The 15,285-nt window shown below is 48.7% G+C and overlaps 1 protein-coding gene across 1 annotated transcript in view; it reads right to left on the reverse strand.

Annotated features, from left to right (window-relative positions):
- TRIB2 (tribbles pseudokinase 2) overlaps positions 1-14,158 on the reverse strand; it is a 29,686-nt gene extending 15,528 nt beyond the window's left edge. Inside the window, exons 1-2 of the mRNA XM_055540904.1 lie at positions 13,280-14,158; positions 8,159-8,451 (exon numbers count right to left, since the gene is read on the reverse strand). Of these exons, the coding sequence (XP_055396879.1) occupies positions 8,159-8,451; positions 13,280-13,549 (563 nt within the window). The 5' untranslated portion in view covers positions 13,550-14,158. The remainder of the gene's footprint in view (positions 1-8,158; positions 8,452-13,279) is intronic.
- Positions 14,159-15,285: the final 1,127 nt, after the last annotated feature.

The raw sequence follows: 15,285 nt of genomic DNA on the forward strand, positions 1-15,285 counted from the left end.
AGATCCAAGTGTGAGCACTCCTGACACGTCCTGAGAAGAGGGAAAGGGGAGGAGCTTTCCCAAAGGATGGACAGTGCCTGATTACATCCAAGGGGTCAACATGAACAAGAGAATTCCAGGAGCTCCATCGCCTTTAAAGCAGAATGGCAATTCTCCTAAAATTCAACAAACCTACAACTCAATGGATGCGTGGCAGTACAAGCTCAGTCGTGTCCGACTCTTTTGCAATCCTATGGACTGTATCCCTCCAGGCTCCTCTGTCTGTGAAATTCTCCAGGCAAGAATACTGGAGTGGGCTGCCATTTCCTCCTCCAGGGGATCTTCCCAACCCACGGATCAAACCTGAGTTTCCTGCATTGCATGCAGATTCTTTACCACATGAGTCGTCAGGGAAGCCCACAACTTAATATGTATTGCTATTAATGAAAGAAAGCAGAGTCTGGTCTCCAGGACTCCAATGCCTTGCCCTCTGTACTTTATTAGATATGGGAGCATCTCTGGAGCCAAGAAAAACCTTAAAGATCTAAAGGGAGAACTAATACACATACTAACATCTGCCTGGGGAAGGGAGCACTGATCTCGTCTGGTGTGGCAGGGAAGAGGCCTTCCCCCTGCAGGGAGGTGCAAGTCCCCCTGTGCCCCTGAAGAGGGCTTTTGTTCCAGGGAAATACTGCCCCTCATCCCCCGGGTTCTTACACAGGGTCCCAGTTCCCCTCCAGCAGAAGCAGGCACTGATCAGCTTCCACAAAGCAGAGGAAATGAGACCTGTGACGTCAAGAGATAAAGATCTTCAAACCAAAGAAGAAACATGTTCAGAAGCCGTCTTGTTCACATGGGGGTATTTCTGGGCAAAAAACGTCAACACCGAATTGTGGTTGGGGGCAGGGAGCTGGGGTTGGGGAGGGAGGGTGGCAAGGAGCCCTGTTCCAAGGGACAGGCAAGATTCGGCTGGCAAACAGGGACCGTTGTAGGCACCATGTTCCCCCACCTCCCTACATGCTTCAGGGGGCCCCCCTGCAGCCGCAGCTTGTAGCAGCTTAAAGTGCTCTTCAAGTTCTAGGTCAGCAGGCTGGCCCGCTGTCACCCAGAGGCCCAGACATGAATCAAGTCCAGGAGAGGTTAAGAGGAGCGGATGGCCAACTGTGCGCCAAGCAACAGGTTCACTTTCCTTAATTCACTTAATTTCGTGAGCAAAGTCTTCCCGTTATGATGAGCCAATGGGGCAGAAGAGGTTAGGTAACATGTCAGTGTTAAACTGATGAAGAAGTGCAAGAGAAACAGACTGGAATCCAGAGAGGGATGGACTCCAGCGGAGAAATCAGCCTTGTCCCTTAGAGGCTGGAATTGAAATCTGGGGCCTCAAGGAGAAGACCTGACCAGGAGACCCCTTTAATCCCAGAGCAGGATGAGAGGGGCTGGAGAACATGGGCGCAGCCTCTGGGAGTTCTCAGATTAGAGGCCTCAGTCCTACTCAGATTTTACTACATCACATTTACTACATTTTACTACACACAGACCATCTCAGATTTTACTACAGGAACTGGGGATGCAAAGGGTGTGTCCAAGGTGAGTTCAGTTAGGGTAGGGCTTTAACTTCCTCAAAACACAGTGTGGCTGAGGCTCAGCCCTAAAGAAACATCCCGGCCCATAGGAGAGGCAACAAAACAGGGGTGGGAGCACCGTGGCCGGTCCAGGCCTGGAGGGGCGGAATCCACCCTTTTCTCCCACCCTGCCAGTGCCCTTGTCCACCTTCCCTTTCTGACTGCTTGTGAGCCGCTTAGCCCTTCTGAGCAGCAGGTTCCACACCATGTGTACTTGACCTGTCAGTTGCCCTTCTAATACGAATCCAGCAATTATAATTAAACAAAGAAGAGGGGCTGCTGCTGCTGCTAAGTCGCTTCAGTCTTGTCCGACTCTGTGCGACCCCATAGACTGCAGCCCACCAGGCTCCCCCGTCCCTGGGATTCTCCAGGCAAGAACACTGGAGTGGGTTGCCATTTCCTTCTCCAATGCATGAAAGTGGAAAGTGAAAGTGAAGTCGCTCAGTCGTGTCGGACTCTAGCGACCCCATGGACTGCAGCCCACCAGGCCCCTCCGTCCATGGGATTTTCCAGGCAAAAGTACTGGAGTGGGGTGCCATTGCCTTCTCCGAAAAGAAGAGGGGAGGATATGGCTTAAATCTAACCTTTCTATCCCAAGGGATCAAACTTCAGGGACAAGGTTGCTACATTCTCCATTCTCTGGGAACTGCTCTCCCATAAAGTGAGTGAAAGTCGCTCAGTCGTGTCCAGCTGTTTGCGACCCCATGGAATTCTCCAGGTCAGAATACTGGAGTGGATAGCCATTCCCTTCTCTGGGGGATCTTCCCAAACCAGGGGATTGAACCCAGGTCTCCTGGGTTCAATTGCAGGCAGAGCCCCAAAGAATTGCAGGCAGATTCTTTACCAGCTGAGCCACCAAGGAAACCCAAGAACACTGGAGTGGGTAGCCTATCCCTTCTCTATTGGATCTTCCCGAGCCAGGAATCGAACTGGGGTCTCCTGCATTGCAGGCGGATTCTTTACCAACTGAGCTACCAGGGAAGCTCTCCCATAAGGGTATCATTTTATCAATGACTCTAAGTAGTTGGTGTGCTCAATCGTGTCTGACTCTTTGTAACCCCACGGACTGTAGCCCTCCAGGCTCCTCTGTCCATGGAATCTTCCAGGCAAGAATACTGGAGCAGGCTGCCATTTCCTTCTCCAGGGGATCTTCCCAACCCAGGGACTGAACCCACATCTCTTACATCTCCTGCATTGGTAGGCAGGTTCTTTACCACTAGCGCCACCTGGGAAGCCCCATGGATGACTCTAGGACCAGCTACTGACTGTGAACACCTGCCCTGCCTGTGAGTCACAGGATCATCTAACTCTCATAACCACCCTCTAGGGATGCAACTATTATTTCTGCTTTGAGGAAAGTGCAGCACAGAAGTATGAAATGACTTAATCAGGTAGTTAACAAGTGGTAGAGTCAGAATTTGAATCTGGTTCAACTAAACAATAAATAGGACTTCCCTGGTGGTACAGTGTATAAAAATCTGCCTGCCAATGCAGAGGACATGGGCTCGATCCCTGGTCTGAGAATATTCCACATGCCAAGAAGCAACCAAGCTCAGCACCACAACTACCGAACCTGCATACTGCAATTACTGTAGCCATGAGCCTAGAGGCCATGCTCTGCAACAAGAGAAGCCACTGCAATGAGAAGCCCGTGCATTGCAAAAACAAACAAACAAAAGAGCAGCCCAGCAGCAACAAAGACCCAGCACAGCCAATAAGTAAATAAAGTAACAGTAAACAAATAAAACAGGAGCAGAAGAATCTGAGGTGCAGCGGATTCAACCCAGAGGCAGAAGGCACCCTAGCATTAAATCTTCATAGACCTGCAGGTGTCATCCATGTATAATGTGTGCAAAACCACTTGTAGGAAGCTGGACTTAAGGCTGATGACAGTTCTATTAAGCATGTTTCCATGGATGGCCACGGGCTTGAGAGTTACAGATGGTTTAGAATGGGAAATCTGTGCATAAGAAGTCACCCAGAGTCAGGTCTCTCTCTGAACCACCTGTTGGTCACTCTTTGCGACCCCACAGACTGCAGCACACGCCTTCCCTGTCCTTCACTATCTCCCGGAGTTTACTCAAACTCATGTTCATTGAGTCAGTGATGCCATTCAACCTCTCATCCTCTGTCATCCCCTTCTCCTCCTTCCCTCAATCTTTCCCAGCATCAGGGTCTTTTCCAATGAGTCGGCTGTTTGCATCAGCCAATTTCACTATGTAATGCTTTCCCCTTTGATCACTTTCAAGATCATCAAAGAACAAGAAGCACATCCTTGAGAGAGAGAGGCTGATGCAGACGAGTGCAAAAGAGATGTCTGGTGACTTGAAGCTTAATAAAGCAGTGCTTCCTAAGGTCTCTTCTGTGCAACCCCCACCCCGGGCACCACAGAACCAATGCCTTAATAATCAGAAAACAGATCCAGATTCTACTGTTTTAACTTTTCAAAGTCTTTCAAATCAACTCATTGTTTCTCATACCTCCACGTTGTCATGAGAGGAGGAAATGTTCGTCCTATTGAAATACCTATTCATTAGGTCCTATTGATTGGGACCAAAAGTGAAGGTTGCAAGCAGCAAGGCCCAGAAGAGATCCCAGAGCCCCTGGCTCCTGTCCCTCTCGGAAATACAGGCGTGGTCGCCATACAGCCACCATGCAGGCCAATGAAGAGACTACCATGAAACTCAGTGGCCCCTGGGAACTAGAATATCCTGAGTGACAAAACCAGCCTTACAGTCCAAAATAGAGAGGTTAAAGCCCAAACAAGATGAAAGAAGGCTGCTAAGCATTATTCATCTTTTACCAAAAGTTGATGGTTGGGTGATAATGAGAAAGGTCCTATCGCCTACTGATGAAAACATATAAGATGTCCTTGAAAAGGAAAGCAACCTTCTCAAAGCAAATCCACTGGGGCCTCCCTGGGGATTAGGGCAGAGAAAGAGCTCTGGAAGGAAATGACAGGATTTCTAGGCTGCCTCCATCATCAGACTGACTGTGGGACCTTGAGCAAGGTCACCTATTGCTGTGAGGCCCATTGCCTCCCCTATGGCTGGGGCAAGGGGTTCTCCTTTCTCTAGGGCTCCTTAAGGGGCAGGGCTGCTCTGACTCAGGTTCTCAGATACGGTGGCAACAGACGATGGCCAGCTTCTTACCTGCCACTTACACTGTCTTTTTCAGAAGGAAAATGCTCTTCAAAGTTAAAAAGGATTGAGCTTTTTTTAAAATTAATTTTTGTTGGAGTAGATTTGCTTTACAGTATTGTGTTAGTTTCTGCTGTGCAGCAAAGTGGATCAGCTATACACATACACATATCCCCTCTTTGGAGTTCCTTTCCATTCAGAGTTCCATGTGCTATACAGTGGCTCACATCAGTTATCTATTTTATACATAGTATCAACAATGTATATACATATCAATCCCAATGGCTCAATTCATCCCCCTGCCCCCACCTCAGGACTGAACGTTGACACCACCTTTGAGCGTGACACCACCTGCTTCTGTGGTGTCCTAGCTTCACATTCACACCAGATACTTCTTTCTAGTTCTTTCTAGAAAGGGTCACAGTCTTCTGCATAAGCCAAATGTAACTCCAGACCAAGCATCAGAGCCCTGCAGGGCTCATGTTAGAAGTTTCTTATGTGTGACCATTTCTTCCTCGGCCCCTGTGACATCAAGGACTCTGGCTTTGCCGTCACACACGAATTATCTTACACATTTCCCCATAAAGGACAAGCAGTTCTGGGGGAAAAGTTCACACCCTCAAACATGAGGTCAGTGAAAGTGAAAGTCGCTGAGTCGTCTCCGACTCTTTGCAACCCCATGGACTATACAGTCCATGGAATTCTCCAGGCCAGAAGACTGGAGTGGGTAGCCTTTCCCTTCTCCAGGGGATCTTCCCAACAGACTCAGCCCATATTTGCTTCCAGAAGAGCTGTGGGCTCTTGGACAAGCACCCTCACCTCTGGGGCTCTGCTCGCTGATGGCAAAATGAACAGGTTGAAGCACAGAATCTCTAACGCCGACTTCTGCTCCCATAGCCTGTGACCCGGGAACGTCCAATCTACTCGGACCCACTTGATGCATCTATATCTACCACGGCTGTGCTACGACCTGATGGGCTACCACCCCACATCCTAGCCAATATGCCTGCAATTCCTCTCTAAAGAGACACAATCAAAGATGATGCTTAAAAATGAGGATCCCCATGAGAGAGGGCATTGATTGTCCTGAATCCCTGTGGTGGCCAAATGAATTTCTTGAGAGTTGACTTAACAGAGAATGGGTCTTCTAACTTTGAGACTTCTCCAGCTACACTTCGGAGCCCTCATCTACCCAATGACACGCTAATACTCACGTCTCCAACCTGCAGAGAGAATTAAGTGTTGAAAGATAACCTTATAGTAGGCTCTTTCGTGTGTACGAGTTCAGTCGCTCAGTGGTGTCCAACTCTTTGCGCCTGCCAGATTCCTTTGTCCAGGGGATTTCCCAGGCACGAATACTGGAGTGGGTTGCCATTTCCTCCTCCAGGGGATCTTCTTGACCCAATGGATCGAACCTGCGTCTCTCGTGTCTCCTGCATTGCAGGTGGATTCTTTACCACTGAGCCACCACGGAAGGTTCTTAAATAGGTCACTAAATAATACCTCTTATTTTTTTAGTTAGTTATTAGATCTTCAAGGAAGATAGAACATTGAAGGGCAAAAAGGATATCTCTGTCAGTATCTTGCTGGAGTCAGGTGTGTATCTTTCAGTCAGGTGTATATGAGAATATTCAAAGTGGCACATACTTAAGTGTTTGGACTCAGGAAGACCTTAGAGCCCGTGCAAAAGAGTCAGGACAAGAAAAGGATGAGGAACTTGAGGCCAAGCGGGAGGGACCAATCTAAGGTCACAGAGAGGAGGAAGGGCAAAAATAGGATGAAGACCTGGGTCTCCAGGATCCACGGGCAGATGGAGGTAAGCAGAAAGAGAAAGAGAACCATCACTCCCACACTCTAGATCTTCAAATAGCGCCCCCACCTTCTTTAGCTTATTAATGAAGGTAAAAGCCATCCACTGTCAGAGACCAGGATTTTAATCACCACAGAGGCCCATGGTACTCCCTTATGGGTAAAAATATGGAACAATAACCAACTTCCGTGGGTCTGGGAAATCCAGTGGCCGTCTGCACTTTGTCTACTCTGTTAGATTATAAATGCTCGTGAAATTATTCCATTCGGACTAAGTAACCACAGGCCCTTTGACCTGGGCTAATCCCCAAATGCTTCCCAGACGTTTACTGCCAGATTATCTCGGACCGTAAAGATAGAAAAGCCAGAGCACACATCACTAGATCTCCCTCTTTTGGATGCCATCAGGCTTCCATAAGCAATCACCTAAAAACATCACAGGCCACTGGGATAGATGGGCTAATCTAACTGGAGGATGGAAAGGAATGACAGCAAATCTGTACCAGATGCATAAAAGGTACTTGCAGAATGTTTGCTGAGCAAGTGAATGAATGATGCACACTAACTTTGTAGTCAGATGGTCCTGAATAGCACTGTGACAATGGAACCTTCACTTCACTAAACACTTTGCTAATAGGAGACAGGAAAGCCCAAGGCAGTCACAAGAATTCCATGACATCACGTATGTAGAGCCCCTGCAGTAATTCTTGGAATAGTCAGCAATGAATATGCATCAGTTGCTTCCACTCCTCTAAAAAAGCACATTATTAAAAAGAAAAAAAAAAGGAACTTGAAAGAGTTTTTACAATCAAAGTCAGCTGGAGCAGAAAGCAGGGTCCCAGTGGGGGTCTGCTAAACATGATGTAATGAGTTAATGGAAGGACCATGAATGAAGCCCAGATGCCCAGCCTCCTGTCCAGCTGTCTCTTAAAACAACCAAGACTTTCATATAGCCAGGCACGTGCCCAGACAGGTTCCTCACCTGGAACGCCGGTCCTTCCCACATTCAGCTTGGCTCCAAATTCACCTCTCCTATAAAAACTTTCCTGACTCTTCAAGTCCTCGTTAGAACTGACACCCCAGCCCCCAGTTCCCAACTGACCCAGCACATACCTGTATGTGGGCCAGTAACACTTCCTTTATTAGGTCATTGACTAGCTAACACATCTTGATAGTCACAGTCCTGAGACTCGTGATTCAAACTTAGGAACAGACTTAGGGAGTATCTCTTGAATGAATGAATGATAAACAACTGATGCCAGGCATGGACACTACCAAAGGCAGAATTTTCAAAAGTTTGCCTTATTCACGCTGAAAGTGCCACAGAGGCTGGCAGCCACCTTCAGAGTTCATGACACCAAAACAAAATTAATTACGGGATCACAGAATATCCTGGCACTTGTGAGCCTCTGATAACCATCTCTTAGAGGAGCAGCAAACCGCTTCTCAGGGGCACTTAAAACACTGCAGTATTTCTCCCTTTGTCCTTCCACAGTCCCTCCTCCTCACCTAGACGACAGGCAGCCCAAGAATGTCCATTCCAACCAGCTTGAGGCTGCTCTGAGCAGCCTGGCATAGCACACGGGCCTGGACAGGAAGGAGACTCACCTTTCTTCGTCCTTAAAGATGAATTTCCGCAGCTTGAGGTCCCGGAGCACCAGCCCCCCGTCGTGGCAGTGGGCCACGGCTGAGGCGATCTGGTAGAAGAGCCTGGCCGCCTCCTCCTCCCTCAGCTTCTTGCAGGTGCGGACGAAGGAATGCATGTCCCCATAGCTCCGCTCAAAGAACACATAGGCTTTGGTCTCCCCCAGGATAATTTCGGTGATTTGGTTGATGTTGCTGTGGGCAGACAGGCAAAAGCAGGGGGCCAGGGACTCCTGGTAGCAGCTGATATCAAACACCTAGGGCAGGATGAACAATATCAAGAGTCAGAGATGCCTCCTATACAACCAGATCACAGAATGCGGATGCGTCCCATAGACATAGGTTGAACTTGAACCCCTGATCACACTGGCCCTGCCTCCCAGCTGTGCAGCATTGAATAAGTCCCTTGACCTCTCTGAGCCTCCAAATCCTCATGTGCAAAAGGGCAAGTGATTGACTCACAGTGTTGGGAGGATTATATGAGAAAATGAAGGTCAGAATGCTTACCAAGATGTAATGCAATACACAAATGGTAAGTTCTGTTATGTTTTTCTCTCTATCCTAATCGCCTCTGTTTATAGAAAAATTAAGGCAAAATTTGAGACATCCCAAGCTGCACAGAAAACACCTTATTTACCTTCAAAGAAAAAAAAAAAAAAGCATCCATACACCAACACAACACAGCTCTAACAACCATATATAAAATATTTTTTGCTACAGAATTGGATTGTATAGCAGTATACAACATAATAGCAATTAATAGATTAAATATGTAGACTGAAGGTTACGTAATTCAGTACCTTCATCTCACAGATGTGGAAATCGAGGCTCGGATAACAAGTCGAATCAAGCCCCCAGCGGCAGAGCTAAGAAAGGACACAGTCCTTCTGATTAAGAAAGCAGCCACGCTCCTTTCTCTCTTTCCTCCACACATATCTAGCTCAATGAATCAGTTATGCAATGATTTTCTATGAATCAAAATGAGCCTGTGAAATGCCACCTCATTGTGGGGTTATTTCGAAAGCAAATCCACCCTCAATACCTTTTGGGAACAGATCTAATAAGAATTAACACTACAGAGATTTTTCTCAGGTTAAAAAAAAAAAACAAACGTTTTCATTCATTTCAAGACCTCCACTAAATCAGCGATACAAATCTCTGGGTTTGGAATGTGGCTTTCCTATCTGCCCAGGGAATGTGGCTATGATGAGTCTATTCCGTGTCTGCAAGAGTGAGGGGCGGGTGTGGGTGTTCCTTACTGGGAAGCATGGAGAGCCAACATTGCTCTAACAGCAATACGCTGAATGTTAACAGTTCACCATCATTTAGCTTCTTCGGTCTCTTTTTCATTAGTTAGAACACACTCTCCTCGATCATCATTTTGTGGTGTGTGGTGGGGGGATGATAAACGCTGGCCTAGAAACCATCTAATTTGAGAATATAATCCTGGCTTGGCCACCGATAATCTGGAGGAGGTGGATAAAGCGTTCAGGATCACTCGGCCGCCCTCCTTTTCATAAACTGAAGACACTGATTGGAAACACTGTTGACCTTTATGGTCCGGACCCTACCTGAGAATCTGATGAAAGCTCTGGCCCCTCTTAGCTGACGATGCCCATTCTCAAAAGCACGTACAATAATAATAGATTTGTCTTAAGGGGACTTACAGGCTTTCTATAACCCAGCCAGGGACATAGGCTGCTATTTAAGAATCCCTGAGTGAAGCCTCTTCGTTTCAAAAAACAAAACCCCCAAATCTGTGAGTCAAACGGCCCCGTAAGAACCTCGGGACGGCTGGTGCAAACGCAGGCGAGGAAGCAAAGTAACATTGTGAATGAACCATAATGAGGCATCTCAGGAAAGCAGCGCAGCTGCTGCCACTATAACCTAGAATTTAAGAATGAATACTTCCGTGTCCCCAGAGACCACAAATCACACCCTGATACTGTCAAATGATGACCTGCCAGCAGTGACCTCAGAGGTCCGTTCAATTAGGCATCTGAAATGCTTGAGTCAACTTTAACACCCAGACTGCAGAAACCCAGGAAAGCCTCAGAAATTTCCCAGAGTAATAAAGGCTTTGCAGTGACTAATGTAAACACTGCGTTATATAAGGAGGACGCTAGGATCTGAAGCACCAGGCTGCAGGCTTTGTAGCCAATGCTCATGGGGTAATGATTATTTATAACAGATTTCCTGCTTTGAGTTGCACTTTTTTTAAAAAAAAAGCTGATTTTTTTTTTTTTTTTTTTTGCTCAGTACCCTTAGTCTATTATCCTGTTCCACTGAAAACTGAATGAACATTAAAATTAAAAGTCAAACATATTCATGGCACCTTCAAAATGTAGCAATACCCTTTGTAGGAGAGACCAAATTTCAAGATGGTGGACATAGTATGCAAAATAAAGCAAGTACTTATGTTTTCCCAAATGGGTAGGAACCAAACTTTTATTACTAGCTGTAACAGGCATTTATGAGCTTGGATTGGTATTTAAACCATCACCTTCAAGTGCAAAATCAAGCCATAAGCCTCAGTGCCAGCCTCTTTTAAATGTTTAATTTAGATCCTTAGTTATATAATGTGACAGATCAGATAAGGCAGTGAGATTAGGCCATCATTCATAGTATTTGCAAAAAAAAAAAAAAGTGCCCATTTTGCCAAGATAGTAATTATGTCAATCTGCACAGTGACTACAAGCATTTCCATGAAAACGATAAGCTAAGGACACCCTAAAGTCCCCTTCTTTCATCTGCCTAGCTTAACACAGACACAGGAAGATAATAAACAGGCATGATTATTTTGGTTAAATGACGCTCCAGTCTCTCTCTCTCCCAAAATAATGTCCTATAGAATTCCATAGAGTTCCTGTGAGTGGCATCTTTGCACTGGATCTATTGTTACAAAGACTTTTTTCCTGGGTCAACACAAAGCTAGGAGACAGGAACTCTACATTCTAAGATGTCAAAAGGAACTGGATTCAATGTGTAGACTTCACTGAGCCTGCAGTAAGCCAAGAGTCCACAGTGTATCTATGAGGGTAGTTCATAGAAGCAGCCTTTTAAAAACCACTTGGAGCTTCCTAGGATATATACAACTATACAACTACGCTTGCATAAAAAGTCACCCACATCACCTCTGGTGAAAAGGCAGGCAAACAGAGTGGCTGTGTCTTAAAGGGATGACCTCTGTCAAGCAGAACAATGATACTGCACTTAAATCCACTTGCAGCAGCACAGTAATTGGTGAGGGGCTGATTCAATCTTTGCAATAACTAAACCAGCAGATTAAGCACAGTTTCAGGCCAGAGAGCAAGTCTACGAATGACACTGTAAGGTCAGTATAAAGTGAAATATGTCTTGAAAAAATCTGAAGGGAGAAAGAAACAGCAGGGGCCAGAGTCACCTCTGTCTTTAAACAAAGAAATAACAGGGCAAGATGTTCCTGCAGAATTTGGCGGCAGACTCTTTTTACTTAAAAGCATCTCCAGCCTTTGAAAAATATTAAAATGCTCTACTGAAGTTGAGCAAAAGGAGTGAAAACACACTGCTGGGTGATTGTGCATATTTCATATGAGAGTGGCAGCTCTGTGGAATTCATTCATTTCAGAGGATGACTACCCTATTGTACAACGTTGTAGGTCTTCTGAGAATTCAACCCAGCTCTGAATAGCTTACTGAATTTTGGTTAACTGGGAATAGCTGCTCTGAGTCTCAATAACTTGGAGAAGGTGCAAAACACCAAATGCTCAGTCCAAGCAGAGAGCAGTATTTAAAGAGTCTCTGATTTCCCCCTGAGGTCTCAACTGAACAACTGCACAACAGACTGGAGACCCTCCACAAAACCCATTTTTCACAATGAAATACTCCAGTCCCCTGTGAAAGAAAGCAAGTTCACAAAGCAGCCTATGGTTGATGGTAAAAGTGTGATGCATTATTTGTAGCAGTTATGCAGAGTGCCCGTTTCAAAGGGGGGGGGGTGTCCCCACTTCTAACTATCTCCTTAACCCCTCCCCAAACAAAACCAACACTGAGCTAAGCTAAAATTAAGTGACAATGAATTCTTCATCTATGTCCCATTCCTGGGTAGCCTGCTCTACCATCTTCATATATATATATATATATATATATATATATATATATTTTTTTTTTTTTTTTTGCAACTATTCCCCTGCTCATCCCCTTGTCTTGGAGCCCTGTGAACGCACACAAAGACACAAACCAGTTCAGGGTCAAAGACGAAAAGGAAACTGAAGTACACATCTCTGTATGAGCACTGTGAATCCCCGAGGCTCCAAAATGCTGGCCTCTAAACCCTAAGGGCAAAGGTGTATGTTGGGCGGGTTGGGGGGTAGGTAGTGGGGGCAAAGTGGGGGGTGGTTCAGGCACGGAAAGCTGGAGATGAGAAGAAACGGAGACAAGAGAAAAAGACCCAAAGGATTCACAATTTCCAACACCCAGAGGTGCACTGGTGGCTTTGATTTCCGCCCCCAACCTTCCTTTCAAGGCTCCAGGCAGAAGGAGGCTTTTGTAAACTCCTTCCCCACGCTGGGCCCCTGGGCTCAGCCAGAGGGGACACCTTTGTGCGTCTCTTTTAAAGGGCACCTACGGAACAAAGGTTCCACACCTGCACGCTGCCGAGAACAATGGCTGCAAAGGAAGCGAGGCATCAGCGCCTAGAAATTAGCGGGGGGATTCCCTCCTCGGTGTTGGAAGAGGAGGGGGCTGGACCCAGGGAGAAATCCCCGGGCCGCGGGACCCAGCGTAACGCAGAGGGGCTCCACGAGCAGAAGGGACCACGCATGGCCATGGCCCCCGCTCAGTCCCGCCGCCTTCTCCGCGGCGGGCTCTCTCCCCAGAACGCCCCCGCCGCAGCCCGCCCCATTGTCTGCAACGCTCTAAAAACTTCGCGACTAGTCGAATGCGAACAAATAAATTCAGAACCCCATTTAACGAGCCCACGGATAATTAACCAGGCGAATCTCCCTCCCCCGGACCGCAGGGCTCGGTAACCTCCCGCCCCCTCCCAAAGGCCGGGGCATCTTTTCAAAAGACAAAACAGCCAAAAGCAAACCCCGGGCTCTTTACCTTGCACACCAGCTCCTCTCCACTGTGCAGATGCACGGCCCGAAAAACGTGGTCTCCCTCCAGGGGTTCCAACAATAAGTATTTCCCAATGCAAGAAACGCAATGCGACAAGTTCGGAGTCTCAGGCGGGCTCGGGGAGCCGAGGTTCGGGCTGAAACTCTGGCTGGGTTCGGCGGACCTTATAGACGACAACTCCTCGAAATCCTGGGTTTTGTTCCGCGATCTCCCATATCTTGCTATTGTGATGGGGGTAGACCTGTGTATGTTCATGAGTGTGGGGATCGCACTCGACAAACAAAAAAAAACCGCTGGAGAGATGAGTCGCGGGCGAGTGCGGCTGCAGGCGCCTCCGTGCCACGGATGTTAAAAGGGATCGAGAGGGGAGGGACGGGAAGGGGACTACGTGGAGAAAGAGTTAGAAGCCCCCCAAAAGGGAGACGCCGGGCACCTCGTCTGCTCCGAGCCCGATTCCCGGGGGGTCCTCGGTCGGCGGCAACTCGGGTCCTTTTGTTACCCCCAAAGCCGCCAGCGATTTGCAGAATCTTCGCACTTTTAGTTTCTCTCTCTCTCGCTCCTTTTCCAACGTGGATCTGGACTTGTAACCGGATTGCTAAGGTGGGGAGCTGCAGCCCTGGGGCTCCCAAAGCAGTCCCCACGCAGGCTCCCGAAGCAGACGGGGCGGAGGAGCCTCGCTGTACTTTGTGCAGTCTTCGGGGAGCGCACACGGCCGCCGCTTGGTCTCGGCGCGTTAGAAACCAAACAAAAAGAAAAAGGAAACAAGCCCGGGTACCGGCTCGCGCCGCACCGCAGACTGAATCCGCGCTGCACCCCCTTTTTTGGTGGAAAGGGTGGGGGGCGTGGAAGGCGGGGGGGCGGGGGGGGGGGAGGATGTCGGAGAGGGTCCGGAGAGGGTAATTACCTACGTTTTAACTGTAGATGGCGTCTGAGGCTTTTCCAAGATCGCTAGAGCTCTCCAAAATTTAAACAAACAGACAAAAAGAAAAAAAAAAAAGAATAGCAAGGGAGCATTTAACTTAGAGCGGTCAGCGCTGCCAACAAAAGATTGCAAAAGCCGGTCATGGAGTTGCGGGCCGGGCGCAGGTACGCGACAAAGCCCACGGCTTGGCCCGCCGGGCGGAGGTCAGCACCGGCTCATGCCGTCGCCGCTCCCTCGCGCTCTGGATCGGCCTCCGGAGAAAGCGAGAAGTGCGCGCAGGGAGGACGAGGGTAGATCAATGGTCTCCGGTGTCCCCGACACGAGCTTCCGGGGGTCCTCCCGGCGCAGGAAAGGGATGCACCCCCAGCCCAGTCAACCCACGCCGTCTCCTGTCTTGCTCTTTTCACTGGATCGCGCCTTGGAATAATTTGCCACCGCTCCGTCACCCCCTACCCTCAACCCAAACTGCCTGGCGGGGTTGTTTTGGAGAAAATTGACGGCTTCTCTTCTTCTTTGATTTTTGTTCTTCCCCGCACCCGGAGGTAAGAGAAACGTGTATTGGAAATGGAAGGGGACGGCCGACGGTGCCCGAGGCCAATCCCCGAGCTCAGCACGCCCGCATCTCTCGGCGAGGCGGTATTAATAGTTACTTACGTGGCCGGGGATCTCTGCGCGAGCGGGGCTGTGTGTGTGCGCGCGCGCGCCTCGCTCGCGCTCGGTCTCCCCATTCAATGTCACCGACACATTTCCACTGAGCCTCCGCCCCCCTTCCCCCGCCCCCCCCACCCCCACCACCCGGCGGCACCGGCGACTGGCTGAGCTCAGCGTCGGCCCCGCCCCGCCCCCGCCCGGGGCCCCCCCTCATTGAGCCGGAGGCCCATCAATCAGCCTCGCCGCTGCCAGTCCTCGGGCAGCTCCCCGCGCCCGCAGGCGGCTGCCCCTGCCATTGCAGCTCCTGGCGCCGGGCGCGGGCGCTCGCCTTCCCCCTGCACCCCCAGGATGGCTCAGCCCGGGTGAGGTAAACAAAGTACTTTATCCAACCGGGGCCCGGAGCAGGGGAGGTAGCGCA

Source organism: Bubalus kerabau, chromosome 11 (genome assembly GCF_029407905.1).
Source record: "Bubalus kerabau isolate K-KA32 ecotype Philippines breed swamp buffalo chromosome 11, PCC_UOA_SB_1v2, whole genome shotgun sequence".
In the NCBI taxonomy this organism is placed as follows: Eukaryota; Metazoa; Chordata; class Mammalia; order Artiodactyla; family Bovidae; genus Bubalus; species Bubalus kerabau.